The sequence below is a fragment of the Zonotrichia albicollis genome, chromosome 8, assembly GCF_047830755.1.
Source record: "Zonotrichia albicollis isolate bZonAlb1 chromosome 8, bZonAlb1.hap1, whole genome shotgun sequence".
NCBI lineage: Eukaryota > Metazoa > Chordata > Aves > Passeriformes > Passerellidae > Zonotrichia > Zonotrichia albicollis.
The window spans coordinates 10,735,255-10,762,429 of record NC_133826.1 but is presented as its reverse complement, the minus strand read 5'-3'; the positions used below and the strand labels follow the sequence as shown (position 1 = coordinate 10,762,429).

Here is a 27,175-nt window from a genome sequence, read left to right as displayed (position 1 = left end):
TCCCAGCCAGATGCAAGTGAATGCAGTGAGCTGGTGTCCCAGCGTGGCCTCTGTGCCTGCAGGCAGTGCTGCTGCTCCCTGCCTGTGGGCAGGAGCTCAGGCTGAGCCTTCCTAGCAAGGGGCTGTGCTGGCATAAGTGACACTGCTGCATGGCAGGGGCCAAGCCCAGGGCCCCCAGCTGACATGCCACGTGTGGAACTGTTTCCAGCACATTGGGGCATCCTGGCTCTCTGCCTCCAACACACGCTCGGCCCTGCTCTCTCAGCTCTCTCTGTGCCACCATCGTTCCCACTGCTGCTTTCTGGAACTGGTGCTTTTTTCCTTTTACAAGCCTTTGTAACCCTTATTGCCAGTGCCACTTGTCAGATTCTGTTTTTACATTGCTTTCATCCCTCCCAAAGAGCACTGTCAGTGCAGTGTTGCTCCCCCATGAGCAGCACGGGCAGGAGCATGCTTGGCCAGGGTAGTTGCTGACCTCCTGTCTCTCTCATTTTCTTCCAGTCCTGGACGCACAACATCCAGCGGGAGAAGGAATTCCTGAGAAAGCTGGTGAAAGCCCGAGTCATCACTGACCTCACCAGTGGGATCTGAGTGGCTGCAGCCACTGCATCCAAGGGAGGAGATGAAGACACGCTGCAGCTCTGGGAGCAGGCACTGGCAGCCCCCTGCAAGAATCCCACCTCAATGAAGACACACAGAGATGCCCAGGTGCTCTGGGAACACCCTCTTGCATTGCCAGTCTGCATGAGGGTTCCATCTCCCACCTCCAGGCCCAGAGCTGGCAGGAGGTGGGCAAGGGGCTGAGTGGACAGTTCTTGAACTCTGCATCGCAGACAGATCTTCTGCATCCTGAATTAGACAGGAAAGACTCAGGAGAGAGAAGAAAGGTTTGTGAATACAATGATCAGTGCCAAATGGGAGGTGATGCTGCCCCTAGGCAGCAAAGCCTGAATGTACAAAGTATTATTTTTTAAAAGACTCTGCTGGAACCATACTAGAAATACCAAGGTACAAGACAAAGTCTGCTTGCGCACAGCCCTGTGAAAAACCTGGCCTCTTCATGCTCCATCTGCATTGTCACCAGCCTCTGACCTTTCCCCAGGAAAACAAATCCATCCAAAACTTCGGTGTCATTGGTGCTGCTACGATTCAAAGGGAGAATAATGGCTTCCTCTCATTCTCCACTTGGAGCTTCAGGATGGAGATGAGCATGGGTTTGTTTTTCTGCATTTTTCCTCACATCCTCCACAGAGGCAGCAACAGCAGCCACTGACTTGGCTGTGTTTTCCATAGCCATTTGCTCTGCCTCTGCCCTGACCTGAGGTGGAGCAGGGAGCCAGTGGCTTTCTCTGCCTACAGCAGACCCTCCCCACTTTCCTGCCTGTCACAATGCAGCGGAGCCTGCCCCGTTGTGCTGAAGGCTTTCAGGCCTCTTGGTTTGTGCCTGCTGTGCAGGGCCCCTGAAGAGTCCGTGCAGACTTGTGTCACTGTTTCTGGACAGCATCTCGCTTTGGTTTTGTGTGGGAGGGGAGTAATTTATTCTTTGGAAGGAGGTCAGATCTTGAGCAGAGATCTCAAGCTTTACAGTTTGAGAGCAGACTGCTGAAGATGTTTGTTTTACGTTCCAGACTCAATCATGTTCCCTATTTAAGCGACGTGTGACCTCAATGATGATGGAACCTGATGGGAACTCTCACCCTCTGCTCGGCCCCTGCTCACTCCATTTCCAAGCTCCTCCTGTGCTGCTCTAGCACTGCTGCTCCTCCTGCTCTCAGGAGCACGTCCTTCCTTTGCCCTCTTGGTCCCAAGATGCACTATTTGCACATTTGATTTGTATACGTATTTCAGAGGAGCTGGAATAAACTGATCAACGTGGCCAAGTGCGAGGGCAGCAAGGGTGGTCTCGTCCACCTGAAGAGCGTGGGCAGGAGGGAGGTTGCCAAGGGAAAGAGCAGTTCCATGTGGAAAGTGGCTCCTGTGCTCTCCTGGCCTGGAGCAGGCTGGAGTGCACCCACAGGCGCTGTCCCAGTACCTGGGTGTCAATGCACTGGCACAAACCAGCCAGTGCTGGGCTCAGTGGAGGGGGATCCCAGAGGGATGTGGGTTGGGCTCATGGTCCTGACACTGTGTCTGACACAGGCCAAGGATTGCAGTCTGCCTTGCTCTGGACTGAAGGAAGCATGACCCTGGCATGCTCAGAGCAGGGCTCGCATGGCTCCCCTAGACCAGCTCTGCACCTGCAGGGATTGTGGCTTTGGACCTGAGACCCCCAAGGGGGTGTGCAGGAGGGGCAGACCAGCAAACAGTACAGGATGGTTTGAGAGCAGGCTGCAGGCAGAGGCAGCTCCCAGGACATGGCACTGAGTGCTGCTTAGATCGGTGTGGGATGCCTCCCTCAGGAGCCTCTCCTGCCTGCTGTGCCTGTAGCCAAGGAGCTTGCTCAGGGGCAAGTCCTGCCCAGCTTCTTGTTGTGGCTGCTGTTTTCCTTGTTATCTGGGAGCAGCTCAAAGTTCCTGCTGTTTCTGGGCTGCAGAAGGCATGTTGGGAGGCTCTCCTTCCCTTTACCCTTCCCATGTCCCATCCCTACTGCTCTGGCCTCCCAGCCAGGCAGTCCCCGTTCCCCAGGGACATGTCTCCTTTCAGGATGCTCTGGGAGGTTTGCAGCAGGTTTTTGAGCATATGCTGTGGCAGATATTCCTTGTAAGTATCTCCCAAATTGTTTATCCTTCTTGCAGACTCCATGGGACTGAATTTCCATGGCTCTCACCAGGCAACCCTCCTTTTGCAGTTCCTGGGTGTCAGCCTGGCCTTGGGACCATCTTCTGTTGAGTCCCAGCCATGCTGGCAGGGGGAATGCTTGGTCTGGGTCTGGCTGAGGCTGTGGCTGGGGAAGGGTTGACACCCACTCTCTCAGGCTTGGTGCTTTGACCAGCTGCCATGAGAGCCCTAGGGCTGCATCCATGGGCTGCAGTGAGCTGAGGTGGCAGAGTGGGCAGCTGCATCTGCAAGGAGGAGGGAAGAGCCTTTGGTGTCGCTGCTGGGACCCCCACAGAGGGTTGTTCAATTGCATTATTGAACACTACAAAGCTCCAGAGCACTTTTATCTTCCAACTCACTGGCTCCAGGTCCAAGAACACAGCATGGCCTCTGCTCAGCCTTCCCTGTCATCCCAGCTCTCCATCACAGCCATGAATAGGTCCTGATGGAAAGTTGACCCTACAGACAGGGAGGTGACTCCAAGCCCTTCCCTCCACCTTGACAGGGGTCTCCAGGCAGAAGAGTCCAAGTGGAATAGATGAATGCATGGTCCATAGTGACTGTGGTGGGTCAGGACCACCTGCATGCAGAAGGAAAGAGCATTTTGGGGACCAAGACTCTCCTCTGGCTCACTGACACCACAGAGCAGCCCGTGGCCAGGTGATGGGGCTCCAGCTTCAGGAGCAGTGCACAGCACTGGGTTTTGCTGCTGGGTGCTGTTCTTTTGGCTGCCTCCCCAGGTGCACCTGCAGCCACCTCCCGCCCTGGAGACGCCGCGGTGCGGGTCAGAGCAGGGTCAGTGGGACGGATGTGAGTCTTGGCCTCTCCCTCACAGTGACTCACCTTGTCAGATCGGAAGGGAGAGCCCAGGGGAATTCTCCACAGCCTAAATATAGAGCGGGGTTGCCTGGTGCCTCTGATGGGCCGTGGTGCAGAAAGGCCACTCGGGCGGCAGGGAACTGCCTGGAGACAGCCCAGGGAAACACAGGGAGACCAGGGGCAGCAACCACAGTGGGTTTTGCTCCAGCCAGTGCAGAGAGCAGGTCTGGGGAGCTGCAGGGCAGTCTGCATGTGCTGCTCTGCAGGACAGGAGGTGCTGGAGAGCTGCTGCTGCTGTGCTGACAACACCATGAGCTGCTTGAGCATTTGTGTCAGTGCCCACCACACTGGCTCTGGGATCCCACCACCAGCTCACCCTGTTAGGCCTGGCCATGCTGTGTCCTCGAGCTCACACGTGCCAAAGGTAAGCACCATGGCCAGGTAGCATGAGGCAGCAGTGGGATCCAGCCCAGCATTCCTCATCCCATCATCTCTGGGCTTCCAGTGTCTCCTTCCTTGGAGGGAGAAGTGGAGAGGTGCTGCCTGGCCATGCTGTGCCACCCCTTGAGTGTGAGCACTGCTGGGAGGGGGGGAAGGTGTCAGGACAGGGCCATCTGTGTCAGATGGGCACAGTTGGGTTGGGTATGGGCAGAACTGGACACGGACAAGGGCTTCCAGAGTGTTAGGCAGGGAGGCAGCCACCACACTGAGCTCCATGGGCACCAGCACAGTGTGTGCTCTCAGTCCAAGTGTGTGTCACTCACAGTATTAGAGACGTGTCCTTCAGTGCAGGAGCCCCTTTGGGGCACAGCCCAGCCCCTCTGGGCTCTGGCTCCTTGCACAGTCTGCACAGGGTCTTGAAAAGGCCAGTGCATTTGCCGGTACTGTACCAAGCCAAGATGCAAGAACTCAATGAGTTTTTAAAATTAGTTTTAGTTTCTGCATTTTTTTTAAATTTTCCCTCTAGGCAGGGAGGGTAAGAGTCTTGCAGGCTCCTCCAAGCCGGCTTATGTCACATCAATTCAGTCATATCACAGAAGCAATAAAGCTATCAAACAAGCTTGGCTAGCCTCTTTCTTCTGCTGCCTTGGGCCTTTTATATGGGAGGCAGAGGGATTCCCCTGGTTGGGCTGTCCCCTGCCTGGTTTCACTGCTGACTCCTCTGGAACAGTAATCCAGCTGCCAGGAGCTGCAGCTGGCCAATGCCACTGGTCTGGTGCTGGGGACGGGAGAGGTCTGTGCTCCTCCTTTCAGGTGACTTTGAGGGGTGGGAAAGGGGATTTTGGGTTGGGTTCATTTAGTGTTGGAAGGCACAGGCACCAGAGCTTGTCCTGCCTGTGACTGTGGCTGCTCTCCTGGGGACTCCCTGCCAGCAGGATGTCTTCCTGCCAAGGGTCACAGCAGCAATCGGGCTGGGTGCGGCCCTGACAAAGGCAGGTGTCCGGCCAAGTGACCTTCTCACTACAGTGTCCTGGAAAAGGAAATGGTTTAGGAAGCCAGGACCGAGGCTGTGTCCAGCTCTCATACCTGCCAAGTCCCAGCTGGAAGAGTGTAACTCCTTAGGCAAGCCCTGGTGATGCCACCAGACTCCCAGAGGCACAGAATGTGTTGGACACAGTTCCATCCCTTGGAGGCACGGGAAGGCTACTTCCAGGCGAGTGACTGGTCTGCCAGACCTCCCAGCTTCCAAACAAAGGGTGGGTTGTTGCTAGCACCAATGGGGCACCAGAGAAGCAACTGCCCAGCCCTCCCTGATGCATGGTGGCAGGTTTCAAGGAGATGCTGGAGCAGCTCAAATCCTTCCTCTGTCCCTCCTCTTTTTATAGCATTTAAAGAGCTGGGCCACCACTGCCATCTGGCCGAGCCAGCCCCAGGGATGGCCCATGCCCTGTCCTGGCCGTGGGAGGGCGGAGGAAGGAAAGAGCACAGAGCCTGGGACCAGGGCACACGAGGACGTTCAGGTCAGCTGAGACAAGGAGCCTTGTTCAGAGATATCCCTGAAGGAGCCACGTCACTGCTGAGATGGGACACAGCCTGCGTCACAGCTCTCTCCCACGTAGGTTGTGTCACACCCAGCCATGGCCTCGGACAGCAGTCACGACGAGCTCAGTCCTGTCATCTGGCTGGCCTGCATCACCCCCCTCCTGCCACTTGCAAGGGTGGCACCTTTAGGGACAGATGTCACAGCAGGTCCTGGCTCGGCTCAGCAGGGCTTATTGCAGACCAGACGAGGCACCTGTGACACCCCAGCCCCAGGGGTGCAGGGGCACAGGCTGGCACAGGCAGTGCCCTGGGAGGTACCAAGCCCAGCAGTGCCAGCAGCAGTCAGGGAGCAGGTCACCCCTCTGTCTGGGGACCTGTGGGGCTGGAACCTGCCCTGCTCCCCAGCACCCTGTGCAGCCTGAGCCATGCCCAGCACGCTCCAGGGCAGAGCCAGTACTCATGGGAGCCCAAGAGGGGAGAGCAGTGCTAGGATTGAGGCTCATAGCTGGGACATCCCATCCCCTGCCACCGTGGCTGTGGGGGACAGGGAGGAGGTGCTGCTGGTAGGACATTAGTGGGGCTGACAGCAGCTGCAGGCTTATTTCTCCCAGGACAAGAAGGAAGGGCAGAGGAGGGAGCCAGTACCTCTAGGTGTGTGGGACAACAACCTCGAAGGGGGCACACCTGGAAGAGGACAGAGTACAGGCTTTGCACAACCACCCCTTCCACATGACTGGGGACACTCTGGGCTCACCTGTATGGGTGCCCTGGATACCCTGTGCCGTGCCCCACATGGCCCCCTGCATACAACCAGCATCACAGGCTCAGGACTTCCTGGCTGTGTCCTGGGGACATGAAGACCTGCCCAACCTAGGTAAGGTGGGAGTGGATGGGGTGACCCCTCTGCTGAGCCAGCCCCTGAGGCTGTCTCCAAGCCCTGACGGTTATCAGTGGGGGAGGCAGCCCTTCCCTTCACTGGCAGCCCTCTCTTCCTGGGCAGCTTCCCTAGTATGGGCAAGGCTGTGGCCAGACCCAGCTCCATGGGGACAGCCAGGCAACCTGGAACAGGACATGCCACTCACATTGAAATCTTCCAAGCAGGCAGCTGCATTAGTCTGTAGCCCTGCAAAGCAGAGGAACCTGTTCCCTGTCTCTTTCTCTACCCCAGGGAGGCACCAGGACTTCCAAAACTCTGCTGGGCCAAGGCATCCCCGGGCACTGCCTCCGATGCCTGTGAGGACATCTCAGATGGGAGCAGCCGTGGCCGTGGAGCAGCAGTCCCACGGCAGAGCCCCGGCTCCCACGCAGTGCCACTAGCAGCCAGGGAGCCACCCAGAGCCACAGACCAGGTCAAGCTGCTTGTGCCAGGACAGGAATGGGAGTGAAAGGGGGATGCCGGGGCCGCACGGTGCCGCTCCAGGGCAGGGGAAGCAGCAGCTCCGGGCCGCGTGCCACCTCCGCTGTCCCTGCTCGCCGTGGCAGGGACGGCTTAGTGGGCGCCGCCTGTGCCCGCACACTCCCTGGCAGGTGATGTCGCAGGAGGACGCGGGAGTTGTCACCCCCGCGCCGGATAATCCGCGGAGATGAGAGCAGGCGAGGCGGCGGCTCCGCAGGTGGCTGCAGGAGCGGCCATCCGACCCTTCCGCGGCACCGCGGGGCCCGGGCTGCCGGGAAGGAGGTTAAAGCCACGCGGGTGGCCCGGGGTCGGGGCGACCTGGGCGTGCAGCCGCGGCACAGTCGGCGACCGAGCCGCTGGCCCCGCTCCAGCCGGGGAGTTGCATAAGCCCGGGGAGCAGCGCCGGGGCGGCGGAGCGCCGCCGGGGCAGGTGACACGGCCGGCGGCGTAGCGGGGCGGGCAGCCCTCCCGGGCGGCCCCGGAGCCCGCAGCCATGAGGGCCGGACCCGGGGGGCTCGCCTGGCCCGGGGCGCGTCCCGGAGCTCGGCTCCGGCCAGGGGAGCACGTGTGAAGCGGGGCCGAGCGGAGGCGGCCCCGGGATTTGGCACGTTCGCAAGGAGCACTCGAGAGCCCCGGGATGGACGCGGAGGGCCCCGGGCGGTGACGTAAGGACTCGCACGGGCTCGGCTCGACTCGCCAGCCGGCCCCCATGTCCCCGGGGCCAGCGGCGGCCCCGGCGGAGGGAGGCAGGGCGGCGGCAGAGGTAAGGAGCCCGGTGGCGGGCGGCCCGGCCCAGGAGGAGCGGGGCGCGGGGCGCGGGCGGGCGGGAGGCCGGACTCCTCCTCCGGCGCGGCCGGACACGAGCGGCAGGCACGCCGGTGCCCCGAGTCAGCTCGGGATGCTTGGGACGCGGGCCGGCCCCGCCGCTGCCGGGAGCCGCCGGGATAGCCCTGACCCTGCCCGACAGCCCATCCCCGCCGGATCCCCACGTGTGCAGGGGGTCCCCCGCGGGCTCTGCTCCCGGAGCGCTCCGGGAAGGGCTGAACCCTTTCCCGACGGTGTCCGTGTGTCCGTCCGGGTTGCGCTGTGGTCGCGCTGTCGGGGCAGGAAGCACCGCTCACGGGGCGTCCGTCCGTCCAGGCTGTGGGTCCGCCTGCCCGGGGATCGGCCGACGGGCAGGTGGCGGTAGCGGGGGTCGGGCTCCGGGGGTCCCGGTGCTGTTCCCGGCGGGGTGCGAGTTTCCGCGGGAGCTCGGAGGCGGTGCGGATCACGGCGAGAGCCGGTGCTGAAGCGGGTTGGGCTGCGGATCCTGCTGCTGGCGGGATTCCGGTGCCCTCCTGATCCCGGTGCGGTCCAGGCACCCGTGCGGGTCGGAGTCCCGGTGCCACTACGTGCGGATCGGGGGGCCGGTTGGTATCCTGGTGCCAGTGTGAGTCGGGGTCCCGGTGCCGGTGCCCGCCCCGCCGGTCAGGTGACGGTGGCTGGAATTTGACACCGGCAACGACGACGGGAGCGGGATGGAGCCGCCGGTGCCTCGCACTGCGCGTCCGCCTGACGCCGCCGCCACCGCACCCCGAGACGCAGCGGGAGCGGCACCGGGAGCAGCGGCGGGAGTCGGTGCCGGCGGGGCAGCGCCGGCCCCCGCCAGCGCCCCGCCCCGGCGCAACGGCGGCGGGCGGCGGGGGGCGGCGGGGAGCGGAGGCGATGCGGGGCAGCGGCGGCCCGGGGGATGGTCCCCGCCGCGGGCACGGTGAGTGCGGGCCGGGGTGGCGGGCGACAGCGCCCGCCCCAGCCTGCCGGCGGCCCCGAGTCTCGGCGGAGGCTCGGACCGGGACTACGGAGGGGACGAGGGGAGCCCGCTTCGCCGCCCACCTCCCGGCAATATTCGCGGGCCGGTGAGGAGTCTCGGGCCACCCCCGGGCAAGTCCCCCCCGTTCGGCTACCGGGGAGCCGAGCCCGACCCAGCGGCGGGCAGCGCTGGGGGCCGCGGCGGGGCCGGGGCTCCTGCCGGGGCGGGGAGAGGCGGCACCCCGCTGCGGGCGCCCGAGGGGCACGGGGACGGGCTCGCCCGCCTCTTCCCGGGGCTCCCGCCCGGCCCGTTGGGCACGTCGGACAGGTGTGCGCCCCGGGCGGTGGGTAGGCGAGAGGGAAGGGGCGGGGGTACCCTGTGCTCCCCGGCTCTGCCGTCCCTGAGTTGGGGCCGAGTTTGGTCTCTGCCGTGTGTCCCGCGTGTCCGAGTCCTCATACGTGGGGTTGATTTCTGATCTCCATCACTTCTTCTACCACGGTCAGCGCGAAGGGATGCAGGGCCTCCGCCGGTGCCCGCAGGTGTCCGAAGGGGTCTCTGGGCATCCCCCCGCGCTTCCAGGTGGGCCCCGCGGCTGCAGGGGGCCACAGCTACTCCGAGAGCCGAGACACTCACCGCGGGCCTGGGGACACTTGGCGAGTGTCTGTGCCTCCCCGGGGGCCTGGGGCAGCCCGGGACATGCTCTCCCAGCGCCCCGTGCACAGGGCGGGCAGCGGCGCTCCCGCCGGGCTCTGCACGAGTGGGTGTGAGGTGGCTTGCTCAGGGATTGAGCCAACAAATGCTGTTGTTTAGCCCCGGGCGAGGGACACGTGTGGCGGGGGTCCAGGCAGGTGCTCACATGGATGAGCTCTGTTCCGACCCGGGGAAAAACCCTCCTGTGTCTATGAATCCCCGGCAGGGCTCTGGCAGCCGTGTCTGGGGGAGATCCAGCCGGATTTCCCCGTACAGGACATGGGGGTCTGCTGTGGGGTGTGCAGGTCTGGCACCGCCGTGGGGTGCCCGGTGCTGGGCTCAGCCCTGCCCGCGCTGGACGAAAGCAGATGCCGAGCGGGGCCAGCCTGGGCTGCGGTCCCGCGGGCCCGAGGAGCTGCCCCGTGGACGGGGCCCCGAGTCTGAGGAGGCGCTGCTTGTGTCTTAGTCCGTCGCTTCGGCTCTGGGGCTCCCGATGGCGAAGGGAGGCTGCCCTCGTTCGGCGCCCCGCCGGCAGCGCTGCCGCTGCAGAGTCCGGGGCCGTGCTGCCGCCGGACGGGAGAAGCCTGAATTGCACCGGCTGATCCGTCCCGTCCCGCCGGGATGCTGGAGCCGAGGGGCCGCCGCAGGGAAGCGAGGACAGGGGAGTCCGTCCCTTTCCAGCAGGGCGCAGGGACCCTCACCCGGCCCCTCCGGCCTGGGAAATCCATGACCTGGCGGCAGCGGCTGGCGTGGGGCCACGGCCACCACGGGAGCGAGGGGCAGCGTGGGCTGGGTTTGCCCGGGCTGTGACGTCTGGAGCGGCCGGGGGGGCGGTGCGAGCCCTGCCGGCACCGGGAGCGCATCCCACCTGGTGCACGGCCCCCGGAGGGGACACATGGGCCTGGCAGCGCCCACTACAGACCCATGGCACATGTGGCCAGTGCAGGGTGGCATCAGATTCACAACTGGGATTTGGGGACCATCCCAAAATGCTAGAGGGACTGGAAGAAATTATGTTTTCTTCTTGTCCCAGCAGTGCCCAGGTTTGTGATTTCGCTTTGTTTTGGTCAGGAGCGCTCTCCTCAGCATGTCTCCATCCCTTATTGCTTCCTTTGCCACGGAAGCAACTGGGACATGCTGGAGCAAAGCCGAAGTCATAGAGGGGATGGAGGAACTCTTGAATGCAGAATGCCACTAAACACCAAGGGGACAGTGCCATCCTGAGAGACAGGATATGCAGCAGATGGGACAAGGAAACTACAACCCCTTTTGGAACCACTTCTAAAGCCCTCCAAAGCCAGGGTATCCTAACTTTGGACACTGGGGCATCCCTGCACCACAGAGGGGAGCTGGGAAAGGAGGCAAAGATGTGGCTGCAAACGGGAGTTGCTGCAGCACCTCCTGGGAAACATCACTCCCCTGAGACCATACTTGCTGCTTCTCTGGGACCACGCACAGCAGGGATGCAGTGCCTTTCTGCGTGTCAGGGCAGTGGATGCCAAGCTGTGGTGCTGGGGTGAATCACCACAGTGAGCCCAGCGTGGTGCTCTGTACCCTGCTGTGTCCCCACAGGACCTGCCTGAGTATCCTGCCCCTTGCAGTCCCACTCATCCAGGCTGCTCAGGAGATGTGTGTCCCAGCTTGGCGCAGGCAGCAGCCTGGGGAGCCAGCGCAGGGCCAAGGGGTGGCTGCACCCAAGGACCCTGTGCTAATGGATTTGGAGTTTCCAAGGTCAGGCTCCCACTGTGAGCAAGAAAAACATTCCCAGGGAAGGGCCATGGGAAAGGGCCCCCCCTTGCAGCACTCCCAGCCCAGCTGCTGCCTCACAGTCCAGCCTGGCATCCCAGGCTGTTCACATGAGGACATGGCTGCATGGCCCCTGAGGAGATGTGCTGTACAAAGGCTGGGTTGCCCAAGCTGCCCAATCTCTTGGAAGAGGTGTTCGGTGTGGTGAGGATGCCTGGCTATGCCAGGAGAGGAGAGGGGTAGGAATGGGCCATGAAGGGAGTGCAGGAGCTGTTGTGAGGTTCTGGGGGGCGAGGGAGGGGGTGGCAGGCTTGGCCAGGGCAGGGAGGCATGTGCCAACTCTGAGCCAGCCAGCTTTATACCCACCCTGTGTGGGCACTGACCCAGCCTCTGTACTTGCAGTTAGCATGGACCAGCGACAGGGGCCACCAGAGCGAAGGCCTGCAGGACCTGCCACGCACCTGCAGCCCAAGGTGAGCCCAGGTCTGTCTGGCTGCCATGGCCAAGACTACATGACCCCCATCCCCACCCATCCCCAGCTCATGGAGTCTCATTCCTGGTGTGGGGAATGAACTCTGGTCAGGGCTGACCCTGCTGTGCTGTGATTCCTTGCAGGAGGGGACACTGTGGGGGTTCTTTGCCATCCTGTCGCTGCTGGCTGGGCTGGCCACAGGCACCCTGCGAACGCCCCACTGCAACGAGACGCTGGACGCAGCCCCCACGCCCCGGGGCACGGCCACTGCCAGCCTGTCTGGGGAGGATGCTGTGGAGGCGCCCCTTGCTGCTGCTGCTGCCTGGAACCAGCTGTACGGTGCGTTTGGGACAGGCCCCCAGCCTGGGCATGGCGGTCCCATGTGTGGGGCATGGGCAGGTTGGGAGCTACTGTGGGGAGCCCCAGCCCATGCGAGGCTGTGGCTGCACTTTGGGGTTGGGCGGAGGGGATCTCAACACATGGGGCCCTGAGCTTAATGCTGGGCAAGTAGCAGAGCCTAGAAATGAGAAGATGAGAAGATTCTTGGCTGGAAGTATATTCCCACCAGCACATTCTCTCAGGCACCAGGCATTGCCATGGTGGGTGATCAGGAGGGACCCGTAGGTCACAGCGGGGACCGGCAGGCTCAGAAGGAGGGCGATGGGTGCAGGAGAGGTCATGACAGCGCCATGTCCTCCATGTGCAGGGGACAACGCGACAACAGGTAGCCCGGGCACCGCAGAGCTGGTGGAGGACCTGCTGCTGCGTGCCGAGCGCTCCCCGCCAGCTGCCGGCAAAACCAAAAAGGGGGGGACGAAACACGCGCGGCGCAACCGCGGGCGCAACTGCCACATCCGCAACCTGATGGTGAAGGTGCGCGACCTGGGCCTGGGCTTCAACTCGGACGAGATCGTGCTCTTCAAGTACTGCAGCGGGTCCTGCCACCGGGCACGCAGCAACTACGACCTGACGCTGGGCAGCCTGCTGCGGCAGCAGCTCATAGCCCCGGGGCCGCAGGAGCGCGTCCTCAGCCACCCCTGCTGCCGACCCACCCGCTATGAGGCTGTCTCCTTCATGGATGTGGAGAACACGTGGCAGACGGTGGAGAAGCTCTCAGCAGCCGAGTGCAGCTGTATTGGCTGATGAGGGGGCCACTGGCTTGGCCCCAGCTCGACACATGCCGACAGACTCCAGCTTGCCACATGCGGTGGCACTGTGGCTCAGAACAAGGGTTTGGCAGAGGCTGGTGCCCCTGCTGTTACGTGGCCACAAAGAACCGAGGTGAGACGGAGTCGTGACTGGAGTGTGGGTGGCCAAGCCCGCTCCTGCTCAGTGCCAAGCAGCTGGTGCCAGCGGATACGTGGGGTTCTGGCTCAGTCCTGGGAGATGAGCTGAAGAGAGTATGGACCATCCCCACCACTGCCAAGGGTCTGCCAGCCCAGTGTCCATCAGCAGCACCCCTGCACCTGTGCTCCAGGGGCCAAGCATCACCCAGGCTTCAGAGGGGGCAAACCCTCCCTGTCCCCTCGGGCACCCTGGGGTCAGTGGTGCAGGGAAGGGGTGTCCCTGAGGGCAGGGATGCAGTGGGGCCAATTTGCACCAGAGTGGAGTGGGAGCTCTGCACCCGGACCAGCAGCAGACCCTTGTATTCTGCAGGGTGTTCGTTCCTAGACACCCACTGGGACCCCCACCCCTGCCTGGTTCCCAGGGTGGTGGCAGGTCCCCGCGCTGCTCCGCGGTGCTGTGGCACTAAACTATTTATTACTCTAAATTATTTATTTATTGTTCTCGAGCGGCAGCTCCTATTTATGACTTTGGGCCCCCAGCGGCCGGGTGTAATTTAACCCCAGCGCTGCACTGAAGCCCTGGGCAGCGCCCCGTGCACCCCCGCATCCTTTTTCTATTATTTGTAAAATTTGAGGGATAAACTCTATTTTTGTACAGTCGCCTTTTCCTGTAGCAATAAAGTGATGGGCTGCGCGTCCAACCCCTGCGTGTGCCCGTGATGGGGACGGGGGTGTCCCTGAGGCAGCGGGAGGGTGCGGAGCGGTGCTGCGGGCGGCTCCGGCCGGCGCTGCCCGCCCCGCGCGGGGAGCGGTGCCGGTGAGCGGTGAGCGTGGGAGCGGTGCCGTTGCCCGGTGCCCGGCAGGGGACGCGCCTGCGTCGGAACTACCGCTCCCGGCGTGCGGCGCGGCGCTGCGGCAGGTCCTGGGCTGCCCGGCCGCGCCTGCGGGGCCGCGGGGAGAGGCGAGGCGGGGCCGGGGAGAAGCGGAGCGGGGCACCGGGACTGCTCGGGGAGTCCCGCGGGCGCCTCCCGGCCCGACCGCCGCGCCGAGCCGCGCCGCCCCGGTGCCGCCGCCCCCGTCGGGGCGGGAGGCGGGTCCCACCGCGATGCGGCTGCCCGTGCGCCGCCGCTGTCGCCCGCCCGCCGCCGCCTCCTGAGCGCCGCCGCAGCCATGGAGCGGAGGGCGGAGGCGCCGCCGCCGCAGGGCCTCGACTTCACCGTGGAGAACGTGGAGAAGGTGAGCGAACGCCGCCGGCCCGCGGGTGGCCGTGGCGGGGCGGGGGGCCCGCAGCGGGATGCTGCCGGTGCCGCGGCGCTGCGGGGGATGCAGCTCGGGGAGCGGGGGGGCACCTGCTCGGCCGTGCCGGGCCCGGCCAGGGCGGCGGGCGGCGTCCCCTGTGCCCGCCCGCCCTGCCGCTGGTGGGGTCCGGCACCGGGCTGGAGGGGGAGTCGCCGGGGCAGCCCCGGAGGGAAAATGATGTGGCAGGAATGGGAGCAGGAGGGAGGGGTTGTGTTTCTGACTGGCGTCCTCTAGGTCGCCAGCTGCAGCGCCGGGCAGGGAGAGCCCACGGGTCTGGTCCTGGCTGCTGAACCAGCTGCATCAGTGTGACACCTATTATCAGTGTCTGCATTAGGCAGGGAAGGAAGGAACTTTTGCCAGGTGCTGGGCATTATTGGGTATTATGGTTGGGAAAAGCCTTCAGTGCGTGGATGGCCCATTGATACCTTTCTAAACCAGGAATCCAGCTCCTTTGCTCCTGCTGAAGCTCAAGGTCTTTCAAAGTATCTGCAGGGCAACAGGAGTGAGGCTGATTGCTGAAATCTGGGATCCAGGGAATAGCCAGGGCAAACCAAGGCCTGCTGGCATCACGCTCCTGTTGGAAGGAGCTCTGAGCAGCTGGTGTGGGACCTGGAGTTCATCACAGAGACTAAACAGGGCACCTCAGTGAGCACACCCGGGAGGGCAGCGGGGCAAAAACCTCCCCTTGGTCACCTTGGAGGTGATGGGGGCAGGGCAGCAGAGGATGCATACCTGAAGGGCAAACAGCAAGTGCATCACTCTTCCACTTACCCTGTAGCCAGACATCCAGCAGACATCCATAGCTTGGTCCTCAGACAGTTAGTGGGAATCCCAGTGTCCTCATTTTTCCTCTATAAGAATAGACTGAGATCCTTGCCAAAGCAGTACTCATGGGCGTACTGGTGGGCACATAGAATCATGGAATCATTTAGCTTGGAAAAGACCTCTCATGTCCAATGGTTAGTGCAGCCCTGCCGAGCCCACCACTAACCCATTTCTGAAAGCTTTTCACACCCAGTAGGTTGCCTGGCCCCACAGGAGATGTCAGGTCAGGGATGTCAGGTCTGTCACTGGGTGCTGGTTGCCTTTGTGGCTGCAGGTGAGACACAGCCCACCTCTCCCAGGGAGATGGAGACAGAGCACAGCCAGGGGATTAACTGATGTCTGGAAAATGCTACGTTCGTGAAACCTTCTGCAGCTTAATCTGCATCCATCCAGGGCTGCTGGATGATTTTGCCTCTGACTCCCTTTCTTTTCATCAGGCACAAACCGCTCCTTTGTTTGCGCCAACAATGAGGCGCACACTTGCCCGGGGAGGGTGGGCAGTGCCAGGGTGGGGGCACCCGGCGCCGGCCGCGTGAGGTGCGGCTGTGCCGAGAGGCAGCTCATCCTTGCCAAGCTGCTCGGGATTTAGTCTCCCAGTGCCTGGGAGGAGGCAGAGATGCCCTCCAGGATGCTTCATCTCCCCTCCCCCAGCCTGCCTCTGCCTCTCCTGATCTCTGCAGGCTTTGCCATCTCAGTGGTGTCCTCTGAAGGTGCAGCTGTGGACTGCAGTGGGGCTCTGAGCTGCTGGCAGGGGCAGCAGCACAGTCCCTGAACAGGGGAAGAAGCATGGGGTGGGATCAGAAAAAACACAGAGGTTCAGCAGGCTTTTCCAGGAAGGTCTGTGGAGTACAAAGTGAAGGAAAGATGGGCTTTGCTGGGAGCAGGGTTGGTGGGAGGCAGGTGGGTAGAGCCGCTTTGTCAGTGGTGATGCTGGCAGATGAGTGATGATGCTCCTACTGGCCTGGGTTCTTCCACCTGCCAGATTTTGTGCATGGCTCTATTAATAAATACTGAATACTGATTTAAGTCAGGGTTTGACTCCACTCTGAGTCAGTCAGTGATAAGTGCTGGGGTTAGGAACAGCTTGAGGAGCTGGTTATCTCATAAGTCAGAGGGCTGATGCCTTTCCAGGTCCCCTGCAGTGGAAGTCTTCATGTGTGACATTTGTAGCTAGGGCAGTCTGGTGAGACTGTGCCTGTCACACTCTTCTGATGGTTTTCATGGAGAAGATTCTGTCCCTGGAAAATCCTTTTGTACCCCTACTGTTGTTATGCAGTGAGGCTTTGCAGGGCTCTGGGGTGCCTGTGTAGCTGAAAAGGATCATTACTGTGTTTATGTGTAACCAGTGCCAGAGGGAGACACCTCCAGCTGTGAACAGTGGTTTCAGGGAGACAGGAGGGTGCAGGTGCCGGAGGCAGGGCCAGCTGACAGGTGTAAAGGCCTGTGGACAGGTGCCAGGTTAAGGTGCTGCACCTCAGGAGCCATCTGAAAGTTGCTCCCTGTATTTGTTTTTCCATAGGGAGCTCCTGTGGCGCAGGAGAGGAGGCAGGCTGCACTGGGGCTGAGCTGGTTTGATAGGGTTACTGTGTCAGCATCCCCTAGTCCTAGCTGAGGGCTGCTTGTCTGCTTTTTGTTTTCTTCTGAGCCTGACCTAGATGCTGCTCTGGCTTCATCACAGCTAGAGCTGGCTGGCATGGCCACGCTGTGCTGGGAGTCAGGCAGCTCTGGACTGGCTCTGCTTCCCCTGCATCTGCTGCTGAGAGGGGCTCTGTTGCTGTGTTTGGAGGGGCTGGAGGATAGGGAAGGCTGGGAAAGCCAAGGGCTTCAGGCTGTGGGAATGCTCAGCCTTTCACTGCCGAAATGGTGCAATGTGGTTTGTGACCTGCGTGTGCTTTTGTGTGCCCAGGAGCTGTCCCTGGTGTGACTGACAGCCTGGTGCTGGGGTGAGGATGAGGATGGATTGCAGATGTTTAGTCCAGGCTGCTCTGTCCATCTGAGAGGAGCAGTGCACAAGCAGGACTTGTGCCCTGCAATCTTGATTTCCCTCATCACTTAATACTGCAGTATTGGACAGGAGAGGAAGAATGCGAGACCCTCTTCACATGTCCTTAGGGCAGTTGAATCTGCTTCAGCAGTATCACCCTTTTTGAAATAAGAAAAAAGACAGTGCCAGTCCATGAATTTCCCAAGTGCAGACTCTCGCCCTCTTTTTTTGTCTAATTCCTTCCAGGTCTTTCCTCCCTTGTCCTGCCTCTGATCCTCTGGGGTGTTTGTAATATTCGCTGACGTCTTTTCCCTAGCACATTAGCGGTCTGGCATCTCTGGGCCTTCCAGATTGCCGTGTGCCTCTCTGGAGATGCCTGATGAATGCACGGAGTCTCTCTGGCAGGATGGGTAGGCGGGGTGTCATGGAGCTGACATCCGGAGCCTCCCGCGATGGGAGAGGGATGGCTTTGATCACTGCTCCTCCGAGATGCTGAGCCTCGGGGATGTGGCAGCTGCTGGGGCTGCCTTCTGCCCAGGAGGATGGGGAGGAGAAATCAAGTGCATCTGGTTCCTTTGGAAGGCTATTGCCTGTCTTCAGAAACCTGATCAAGAGAATTACAAATACTCGAGGGTGAGGGAATGGCATCCTCTCTCTGGTAGCAGATTGACCACTGGGGCCTTAGAGGCAGCCTGCATGTGTGAGATGTGGCAGCCACACTGGGGATGGTGAGCTGGGGGCCTTAGGAGCAGAGATTCCTCCAGAACTGGGGGAAGCAGGGAGCCACCTTGTTACATGTTTAAGCAAATGTTCTTGCAGAAGCAGATTCCAGCCAGAGCCAACCTTGGCTGAACACATGGCTCCTTCCCGTGGTGTGGTGGTGATGGGATGAGAGGGCAGCATCTTGTTGTCCAGTGCTAGTCTGAGCTCCACAAGGGCCATTGCTGGTGCCTCATCTCAGCTGTGATGTATTATGGTGCAGGAATGGATGGGATTGGTGCATGGGCTCCAGCAGAAATTCCTCTCTCAAATTGCTTGTGCACTCCATCATGGAAGTGTTGGGTAGAAAGAAGGGATAGTGAACACGGGTGTTTGGCTCACCCTTGTAACTCATCCTGGGCTTTCCATTTCCAGGGTTTCTCTCTGGTCCTGCTCACCCTTTGCATTTCCAGGCCCTTGCCCACTCTGGCTGGGAGCACACGTGTCCCACAGCCCCTGTCCCTGCTGGGGACCATGCTGTGCTCTGCAGAGAGCTGATGGCAGTGAAGCAGTGTGAGTGATGCCAAAGCTGCTGAGCTGTGTCAAGGCTGCAGCCTCTTCTGGACAGCCGAGGACTTGGTGTGGGCAAGCTGGGCTCAAAGAGGGGCTTCAGAGTGGCAGCATCTTTTATTAGGAGAGGAGAGAAAACCCTTTTCTTTTGAACTGCTGGCAAAATGTGGGTCCTTGAACAGGAGCAGCGTGCCCGGCGGCACACACCCAGCTTCATTTTGCATCCATTTGCTATTGTGGGCAGGCTGCCGCGTTCCCGGGGCACTGGCTGCTGAGCCTGCCCCGCTGGGGCCGGGGGGGCCAGCTGCTGCAGGCAGGGGAGGCAGGGATGATGGTGATGTTCCCTTCGCTTGGCAGAGCCGGGGTAATGGCTGTGCTGCTGCTGCGGGCCTGGAGCACTGACGCTGCGAGTGCGCTCAAGTAGAAAGGACAGCGAGAGACGGCAGCGGGGACATCCCAGGGGTGCTGCTGCAGGGGGCTGGGGGTGCCACGGGGCCATGGCCACCGCTGCCCCTGCCGTGCCATGGCTGTGGACACGCTACGAGGAGCAGAGCAGGAATGTATTTTGCAGCTTTCTGTTTCCCCAGCTGCGATGCAGACCTCGCTCAGAGCTGTACCTGCTGTCAGCTCTCTGTACTCAAGCAGGCTGGCCCTTGGAGGGCAGCTGTCTCCCCATGGAGCCCCCAAGAACAGGAGGCAGCACGCTCCTGCTCTGGGGTCAGAGTCGTGTGTCTGAGGCTCGTCTTGTCACCCCATAATGGCATGGACACAGCACCTCTGTGCAGGGTACCCCATGGTAATGTATTTACGCAGTGCAGTGAGGAGACAGCCTGCTGGCACTGGGCTCCCTGCAGAAGGGTGAGAGCTGGGGGCTCTGTGCTTGTAGCAGATCCTCTTCTCTTGCTGTGCATGGGTGCAGCCTAAGATCAGATGCTTCTGCTTGTCTGTAATTCTCCTTGAACTGCTCCCATTCCACCTGACAAAGGAACCAGCATGGGATCTCTGACCCATGTGTTTTGGGCAGGCTGCCCTGCACCAGAGCAGCTTACTTGAGGGGCTGATGTTTCTCTAGCGACTAAAGCCTGACTGAGGCTTTGGTCACAGCTTTTTAAAGCAGGGAAGAGCCATCATAATAAGCTAGAATTATTTCCAGCCAAGCAGAGCTGATGTTGGAGAAGGCTCCTTCCCCGGCCAAAGGGCATAGCTGACAGCCAGGCTGTTTACCAGCTCTCACATTACAGGTCTAATTGCGGAGAAGGCAGGTCTGGTGTCAGCTACCCGTTCCAATTGGAATGCACAAAGCTTCCCTGTTACATGTCACCCGATTTCATGCCTTCTGCTTCTCCCTCTTGGCACTAATGAGTTCCCCTTGTCATCTCCAGTGCCTCCTAATGGGCCCCAGGGTGCTGGCCAGAGGGGTCACACTAAAGTCCAGCAGCAGCCGATACTGGTGCCTGGTCTGGCATGAGGGCAATATCTCCTTGCTGAGGAGGAGCATGCTGAGGTGTTCACGTGCGCTTCTGTGCCTTGCAGTCCCCTGCCCCATACTCCCAGCAGAGGATGGTACTCAGCTGATGTGCATGGTAGATCAGTGAGAGAGCCTAGTCTGCTCCCAGGGGCTTCTTCTGCTGCTTTGAGCCCAGGATGGTCCCAGTATTTATGCCCAGCCTTGGAGGTCCTCTGGAAGGATCTCCCATGTTGTGCAGAATACTGGATGGGCTGTGCTGCTGGTTGCCCTGGGGCACATGCTGCCTTTCCTTTCCACCTGGTGTCCTCCATGCAGGCAGGAACAGCCATGCTTTTTTCAGGAGCCACCACAACTGATCCCCTCCCAGGCAGGATACTTGCAAAAGGGGGCTGAGATAGTGAATGGATGCTTTTTTCCAGAATATTCATCTGACTTCCAACAGCTTGTAGCGTGAGCTCTCAGCATTACCTTTGCTTCCATCCTCTGAATTGCTTTGTGTAGTTGGTAGATTTTTTCATCTTGCCATTCACCTTCTCACCCATGGTGGAGGCTGCAGCATGTCCCTGGGGACCTTTGCTGGAGACCTCCCCAGAGACTCCCTGCAGGAGGAGCAGGGCTCTGGGCTGGTATTGCTGGGTGTGGACGCCTCTCCAGAGAGCTCACTGGTGATGGTGAGGATGGTGCACAGGGTGGAATGTGAGGGATGCAGGCAGGATGCTGGGATGGTGGTGATGGGAGAGCTGTCCACATACCTGAAAAGCTGGCCCTGCCTGGGAAGGGGTCTTGCAACCCAACTGCTCACTGTTGCTCTTTTTGCAGAGGTAGTAACATCTCCCCAGCACAAGTATTGCGGCAAGCAGCTATGACAGTGCTCCCTCTGTCATTGTTACAATGCAGCAGCTGGGATTTTTTAGCATAGCCACTGCTGGAGTCTCTGACAGGGCTGTGTGCAGATGTGTGTGTGCTGGAGCTGTGTGCAGCATGTCTGTGTGCAGGATCTGTATGTGCGGATGTGTGTGTGCTGGAGCTGTGTGCAGGATGTCTGTGTGCACCTGCTTGCATCTCACTTTCATGTTGAGCTTTTCCTGGTTGCTCGCTCCTCTCCATTCAGTCAGATGATCACATGGCAGCACCAGCACTGCTGGCTTGAAGCAGATCCTGTTGGCAGCATCAGGTCTTAGCCAGCAGCACTGGCAGCCCCAGCCAGAGGAGGATGAGCCCTCAGCTGCTTCCCAGCAGGCAGACTGTGTTTGCCAACCCCTGCTCTGCTGCCCTGCCACGGTCCCAGTCACTCGTGGTGCTGTGCAAGTCTTGCCCTGCAGGGTCATTGCTGCTGGGGCTCACTGTGGTGTGCCTGGAGTGTGCACAGTGCTGTGCTTTGCCTGGCAGTTTCCCTGATGTGAGACTGGCATGCAGCAGCTCTGTGGCCAGCACAGGTGAGCAGCTGGGGAGTTTGTGGGTCAGGAACCCAACGCTGTGGGCCAGGTCCATCCTGCACACATGGTGAGGTTCGTGTTTTACAAAGCCTGTGCAGGTTTAGAGGTTAGGGCTCCTGTGTACACATTGTACCTTGTAATATATGATGCATAGGGATTTTTCTCCCCACAATTTTCTAAGCAGTAGCACCATTTAAAAGAGAAGAAATAAATTCATTGGGAAGTGCATGGAGATGTAAAAGTAGAGGCTGGGAAGAAGTGGGGAAGGATGCTGGGCTAGGGAGCATGCAGAGGGCACTGCTTGTTTCACCTTGTGACAGTGCCCAGCAAGCAGGGAAGAGAAAGAGTGGGCTGTCACCATTATGGGAATCTCAAGTGAGATTTATTTGGGAAGCAAAATAAGCAGCAAACTCTGATGGGAGCAAGAGACTGAGCTGGTAATGGTTGGGAGCTCCAGCTCCAGCCCTGCTGCAGGATGACTCAGTCCTTAGCACAGCAGCAGGGGTAGGAGCCAGGTTCCTACCCCCAGGAGTGGCTGAGCTTTTAGCACATCTGCAGCTGCTGCTCTATAGTGAAGTAAATTGTTGCTTTGCTTGGAAGGGATGACAGTGCTTACCTCTGCCCCAGCAGCTGAGTGACACTTCCTGCATCCAAGTCCAAGATAACTGGGAACAGGGCAGAGGTTTGGCTAACTGCTGAGAGCTCCTCGTGGTCTCCCCTTGGCTTGCTCTGTTGGGACAGATTTCTCTCTGCCATGTCCTGCTTGTGTAGGGTTAACCTTTTCTGTGTCAGGGTAGGTGTTTTAGTGGGTCAGACGCTGTCCCTCTGCAGCCCATGCTGGCTGACTCCATCTCCTACAATGCACTTCATAACCTCTTTCTTACAAAGATCTTTCTTACAGAGAGGTTATCCTCATTTTCCCCCATCCCAAAGTCTTGAACAGCAGTGATTCAAATTCTGGCCCAGGCAATGCTAACTCTGTAGAGTTCCTGCCATATTGTCCTGCTCCTTGGTCTCACACTGGGAAGCAGCAGGAGCCACAAGCACTTGCTTGGGAAGCTCATTCCTGTGCCCCAAGCTGCCAGTTCTGCATGCTTAAAAATAGGGTTTAAATCCTCTCCTGGGCACAAGAACCACAAGAATTTCATAGGGCTTTTTTCTTTGGGGGGAGAGGCTATTTGATACCTGGAGCCAGGGTGGGTACACAAAAAAATCCTCTGCACCTGCTGCAGCCATCCTCTGATTTGCTGGTGGGGTGTGATGGGTGCCTGATTGCCCAACAGGTGCCATGGATTTTCCTTGCTCCTGGCATGTGCAGTCAGCAATTTGAAGTGAAACGTGCAGTGCCAGGCAGAAATCCTCACTGCTGGAAGATGGAGTCAGGCAAGGGATAGTTATTCTTCCCCTCCTTGTGTGAAGACATCACTGGTTGCTGGCTGTACCCACTCAGGATAAGTAGCTAATTAAGGTTGGGCTTCATATCTGTGTAATATTCCTCTGCAAATAAAGCCTTGTAGCCTGTGTGAAGTTGTTCATGTGGATCTGAGCTATGCAAAGCAGTAACTAAATCTCACAAAGCTGCAGGAGCAGGTAAGTGATGTTTCCTTTCTCTATATGGAGAGATGGACTAAGCAGCACTGGATGTTGCAGAAAGCAGTGGCAGAGGTGGGGCTGGATGCCAGCTCTCTTGGTTCAGCTGTAACTGGGTGGCCTTGGGAATATTTGAAGGTGCTTAATGGAAAGATTAATCCCTGAATTTAGTGACTATGGATTTTCAGAACTCTGCATAATGTGACAGACAAAAATCTGCAGTGGCAGATCTTGCAAAATCTTGCATTCCATGGCCTCATGGATGCAAGCTATGGACCACAGCACCTTTCAGGGAGCAGGCGTGCTGGTCAGCCGCATCCCTTAACAGTCCTCATGTGGAAGAAGGGTCCTGTGCTCACCCCACCCCAGTGATAGCACGTTAGCAGGGAAGCAGGCAGGTTTAGCATGTGTGAAGGTGAAGATGGGAAATGACTAAAGAAAAGACATTTCTTGAATGAAGCATGAGAGGAGGGGAAGGATGCTTTGCAGGTCCTCTCCTGCTGCCAGATCACTCTGACTTCCCTGAGAATGGGAAGAGGGAGGTCAGCTAACACGGGCTGCCCTGGGAAGGGGGCTGTGCAGGGCAGCCTGGGCACAGGGCTCCATCCTAGTGAGCCTTCCTGCTCAGCCTTTCCCAGGCAGGACAGGCCACAGTGGTGCTCCTCAGCTGCTCTAGGGTGCTTCCTTCTCTCTTCCAGGCTCTCCATCAGCTGTATTATGACCCAAACATCGAGAACAAGAACTTGGCTCAGAAATGGCTGATGCAGGCACAGGTGTCCCCCCAGGCATGGCACTTCAGCTGGCTGCTTCTCCACATGGACAAGGTGCCCGAGATCCAGTACTTTGGTGCCAGCGCTCTCCACATTAAAATCTCCCGCTACTGGAACGACATCCCGGCTGACCAGTACGAGAGCCTCAAATCTCAGCTCTTCACGCACATCACGCGCTTCGCCAGCGGCTCCAAGATCGTGCTGACGCGGCTGTGCGTGGCGCTGGCTTCCCTGGCGCTCAGCATGATGCCCGAGGCCTGGCCCTGCGCCGTGGCAGACATGGTGCGCATGTTCCAGGCTGAGGACTCCAACGTGGACGGGCGGGCGCGGTGCCTGGCGCTGCTGGAGCTGCTGACGGTGCTGCCCGAGGAGTTCCAGACCAGCCGCCTCCCCCAGTACCGCAAGGGCCAGGTGCGCAGCGTCCTGGCACAGGAGTGCGGCTCCGTCTTCCCTTTGCTGGAGCAGCTGCTGCAGCAGCAGGACTCCCCGGGTTTCATCAAGCAGAAGGTGCTCAAGTGCTTCTCCAGCTGGGTCCAGCTGGAGATCCCGCTGATGGACTGCGAGAACCTCATCCAGGCAGCTTTCACCTCTCTGCAGGACCCAGAGCTCTTTGACACAGCAGTGGAGGCTGTGGTCAATGCCATTTCCCAGCCCGATGCCCAGAGGTAAGGACAGCCTCTCCTGTGTGCTGCAGGCTGGTGCTCCAGGACATCAGCAGGGAAACGGGGTGGGAGGGAAAAATCTCAGGCTTTGTTTCTAGCTGCCATTGGCTCTGAAGGTAATGATGACAAGGTTTGGGAATGGGAGAATATCAAAAGCAGTTGGAGGCTGTTGGTTACTCATGGTTGTCCTGGAAGGCTTTGCACTATGGTTGACTTGTAGAGACCATGAAGTCTTGGCAGCTGCAGCCCATGTCCACGCTGGCCTCTGATGGTTCTGGCTCCTTGTGACAGGTCCTGCAGCAGCCAGCCAGAGAGCAACTGCCTGACTTCTGCCAGCAGGAGTTCAGAGACCTTCCTCTGCCTTGCACTGCTGGTCCAGCCAAGGAGCTGATTAAATGCAGAGATAATAAAACCAGATCTGTCATTTTCCCCCCTCCTCTTGGCTCCAACAGCTTGTGCCAGCCAAGGACTCATCCTTTGTCTGTGGCCATGGCTGCCCTGGGAGCAGCTGAACTGGTCCTGCTGGGGCTGTGCTGTGGGGCTCCGAGCTGTCTGCTTGGCTGCACTGCCTGAGCTGCTGTCAGCTCTTGGGACCAATGCCTGCAGAAGGGACAGTACATCTCCAGTTCCCGTGGCCACATCCCTTCCTGGCTGCTTAGCAACCTTCCCCTCAAGAGGAGGGTTTTCTTGAAGGCTGAGCTGAGCTGCTGCCACTGTGCATGCCCTGTGCATGGCTGTGCATGGCTGCACATCGCGCAGGCTCTGTCCCTCCCCAGCCGTGGGAATGATGCTGCCACTGCCCTTGTGAGCCCTGGTTCTCCCCTTGGCTAAGGGCAGGGGCAGCCTGCACATTCCCGAGCTCTAGGGCTGCCTGGGGCTGTCCTTTTCAATGACAAGGAGTTGCATCTGTGGACTGTAAATCCTGGTGCACAGAGGGACCAGAAGGATTTTAATCTGTTGCTGGATGGGGTGAGGGGTTGCCTCATTTGCTAGTGTTTAGAAGGTCACCAGAAGCTGTTTTTTCTTGAGCCTGGCAAAGGCTGTGGACCAGCTCAGACCCTTGTAGCAGGTCTGGGGCAGGAAGTGAGAAGGTGTGAGGTGTGAGAAGGTCACCTGCAGTTCTGAAATGTTGGACTCTGTCTTCCTGATTTCAATTTCCCTTGAGTCTCAGAAGCCCCTTGGCAGTGATTCCATACCTTTGTGCAGAAGCCTAGGCCTGCAGTGCTGCTCTTTGATTGCATTAAAGGCTGAGTTTTCTGTTGAGCTTTCAAAGTGAATTGTGGAAAGGTGTGACTGACAGTGGGGTTTCCTCTCTGCTTCTGTGCTGGCCCTGTCATGCAGTTTTTTTTGTCCTCATTCAGACCTACCATGCTGGGTGCTCCCTTACAGAATCTTCAGTACTTGTTCTCCATCCTCCTTCCTGGAGGCATCACCACCCATGCAGAGCACCCTCCTGTCTGTAGGCGTGTGGGCAGTGGCCAGGACAGGGCAGGCAGCTGGCCTGAAAGGCTCTGCAGTGTGTGAGCCTGGTGCAGCTCCTGCCCTGGCATGTGGGGACAGCGGTGGCATTGTCACAGGGTGCCCTGCCAGGCAGTGTGTGGTGTCAGCTGCTTCCCGGCCCTGGTGGGTGCTCTCCTCCCCTTTGTTTCTTGTGTCCACTATAAATGAGTTCTTCCTCCTGCTTCCTCTAGTGCCAGCTGTCCCACCCCTCTGGCTTTGTCACTCAGCCAGAGTGGATCCAGCTCTTTCCCAGAGCCCCCAGGGAGTCTACTGACCTTTCTGTCTCTTATGTTGATAGTCTGGGAGATCCCTGCTGCTTTTCAGCTGCTGTCTTGCTCCATGGTCTCTTGCCTTTGTTCCTGCAAGGCCCTTGGCTGCAGGCTCAGAGCATTCTTGGCACTGGGTTGCTGGCATGGTCCTCTCTAGAGCTTATTAGGGCATTGCTCCATGAGAGGGTTAGTCTTGGGGCTCACCACATTGCCATGGGTTCCCTGAGTGCTTTCTACACTGTGTCTTTCCCCCTTTGCTCCTTCCCAGCTGTCTTCACTGACGTTGCTGCAGAGGTGATGATGCAGGTGTGCTTCTGCCACCAGCAGGAGTCCTAGTGCCTCATGAGCTTGGCTTCTGACTTTGAGGGTTCGACAGTTTGTCAGCCATCCTCCCAGGGGAGCACCACCTTGCAAGGCAGCTCTCCTGCTACAGCACCTGTGTCCACGTGGCCCTGGTGCTGCCTCGCTCTTGGGTTAGTCACTTGTGCTGGCAGCTCCAGTTTCCCTGCTTGCAGGGAGTGGTTTCCTGCCTCTGAGGTGTTACTAGAAATGATGCACCAGAGATGTGTAGGTGCAAAGTGTCTGATCTCTGTACCTGCCAGGTGGGTGGGAGCCCTGTGAGCCCAGAGAAGGGGATGTGCTATGTGTTGCTGGAGTCTTGATGCTGCTCCTCTGTTAGGACATGGCCTTCCTGAGAGGAAGCCTTGGAGGCTGGCCAGGAGCTGGAACTGGAGCATCTCTGAGCACACCTCTGCCCTTGAAGGTGGTGGGAAGCTCCTGAGTTGCAGGGGGGAGGGATGGAGATGCTGTATGTCATCTGCAGAGGAGAGGCTTGGACTGTATTTTCCGTCTCATTTGAGGATTATCCCCTCAGCTAAATGGGTCAGAGAGCTTGACAGCATGTGTTACATGGAGAGAGCTGATGTGTTGCATTTGGCCTCTTGGCCTTCCTGTAGGGCAGTGAGTAGCATCAGAGTGGGGATGCACCTAGGATGCACCTCCTTGTGGTGTTTGCCCAGTGTGGACAGTGAGTCTCCTCTCTGAAAGCCGCAGGGTGTTGCTACAGTGGTGGACTTGGTAGGACTGCAGGTGACTGTAGGGGATTGATGGGTGTCTTGCCTGCCATGTCTTTCTGGTCTTGGCACCTGGTGCTGAATTTCCGAAG

The 27,175-nt window shown here is 59.4% G+C and overlaps 3 protein-coding genes across 20 annotated transcripts in view; all 3 read left to right on the top strand.

The window, feature by feature from the left end:
• Positions 1-4,636, top strand: part of ST3GAL3 (ST3 beta-galactoside alpha-2,3-sialyltransferase 3) — a 180,772-nt gene extending 176,136 nt beyond the window's left edge. For all 14 annotated transcript variants that reach the window (XM_074545926.1, XM_074545929.1, XM_074545927.1 and 11 more), the window contains one exon: positions 502-4,636. In XM_074545926.1, the coding sequence (XP_074402027.1) occupies positions 502-591 (90 nt within the window). In that variant the 3' untranslated portion in view covers positions 592-4,636. The remainder of the gene's footprint in view (positions 1-501) is intronic.
• A 132-nt stretch (positions 4,637-4,768) lies between these two features.
• On the top strand, positions 4,769-13,731 carry ARTN (artemin). 3 transcript variants are annotated; one of them, XM_074545938.1, is made up of 4 exons: positions 4,769-7,718; positions 11,583-11,653; positions 11,796-11,991; positions 12,359-13,731. In XM_074545938.1, the coding sequence occupies exons 2-4, from the start codon at positions 11,588-11,590 to the stop codon at positions 12,793-12,795; spliced, it is 699 nt and encodes a 232-aa protein (XP_074402039.1). In that variant the 5' UTR covers positions 4,769-7,718; positions 11,583-11,587; the 3' UTR covers positions 12,796-13,731. The 3 variants fall into 3 exon arrangements, with proteins under 3 accessions (XP_074402039.1, XP_074402038.1, XP_014131512.2); XM_074545937.1 differs by lacking the exon at positions 4,769-7,718 and adding an exon at positions 7,729-8,705; XM_014276037.3 differs by lacking the exon at positions 4,769-7,718 and having other exon boundaries at positions 8,718-11,653.
• A 179-nt stretch (positions 13,732-13,910) lies between these two features.
• The window catches only part of IPO13 (importin 13), a 31,187-nt gene continuing 17,922 nt past the window's right edge, over positions 13,911-27,175 (top strand). For all 3 annotated transcript variants that reach the window (XR_012581285.1, XM_074545924.1, XM_074545923.1), the window contains exons 1-2: positions 13,911-14,174; positions 23,508-24,244. Coding sequence is in view for 2 of the 3 variants with exons in the window: in XM_074545924.1 (XP_074402025.1) it covers positions 14,109-14,174; positions 23,508-24,244 (803 nt within the window). In the remaining variant the exon portion in view is untranslated. The remainder of the gene's footprint in view (positions 14,175-23,507; positions 24,245-27,175) is intronic.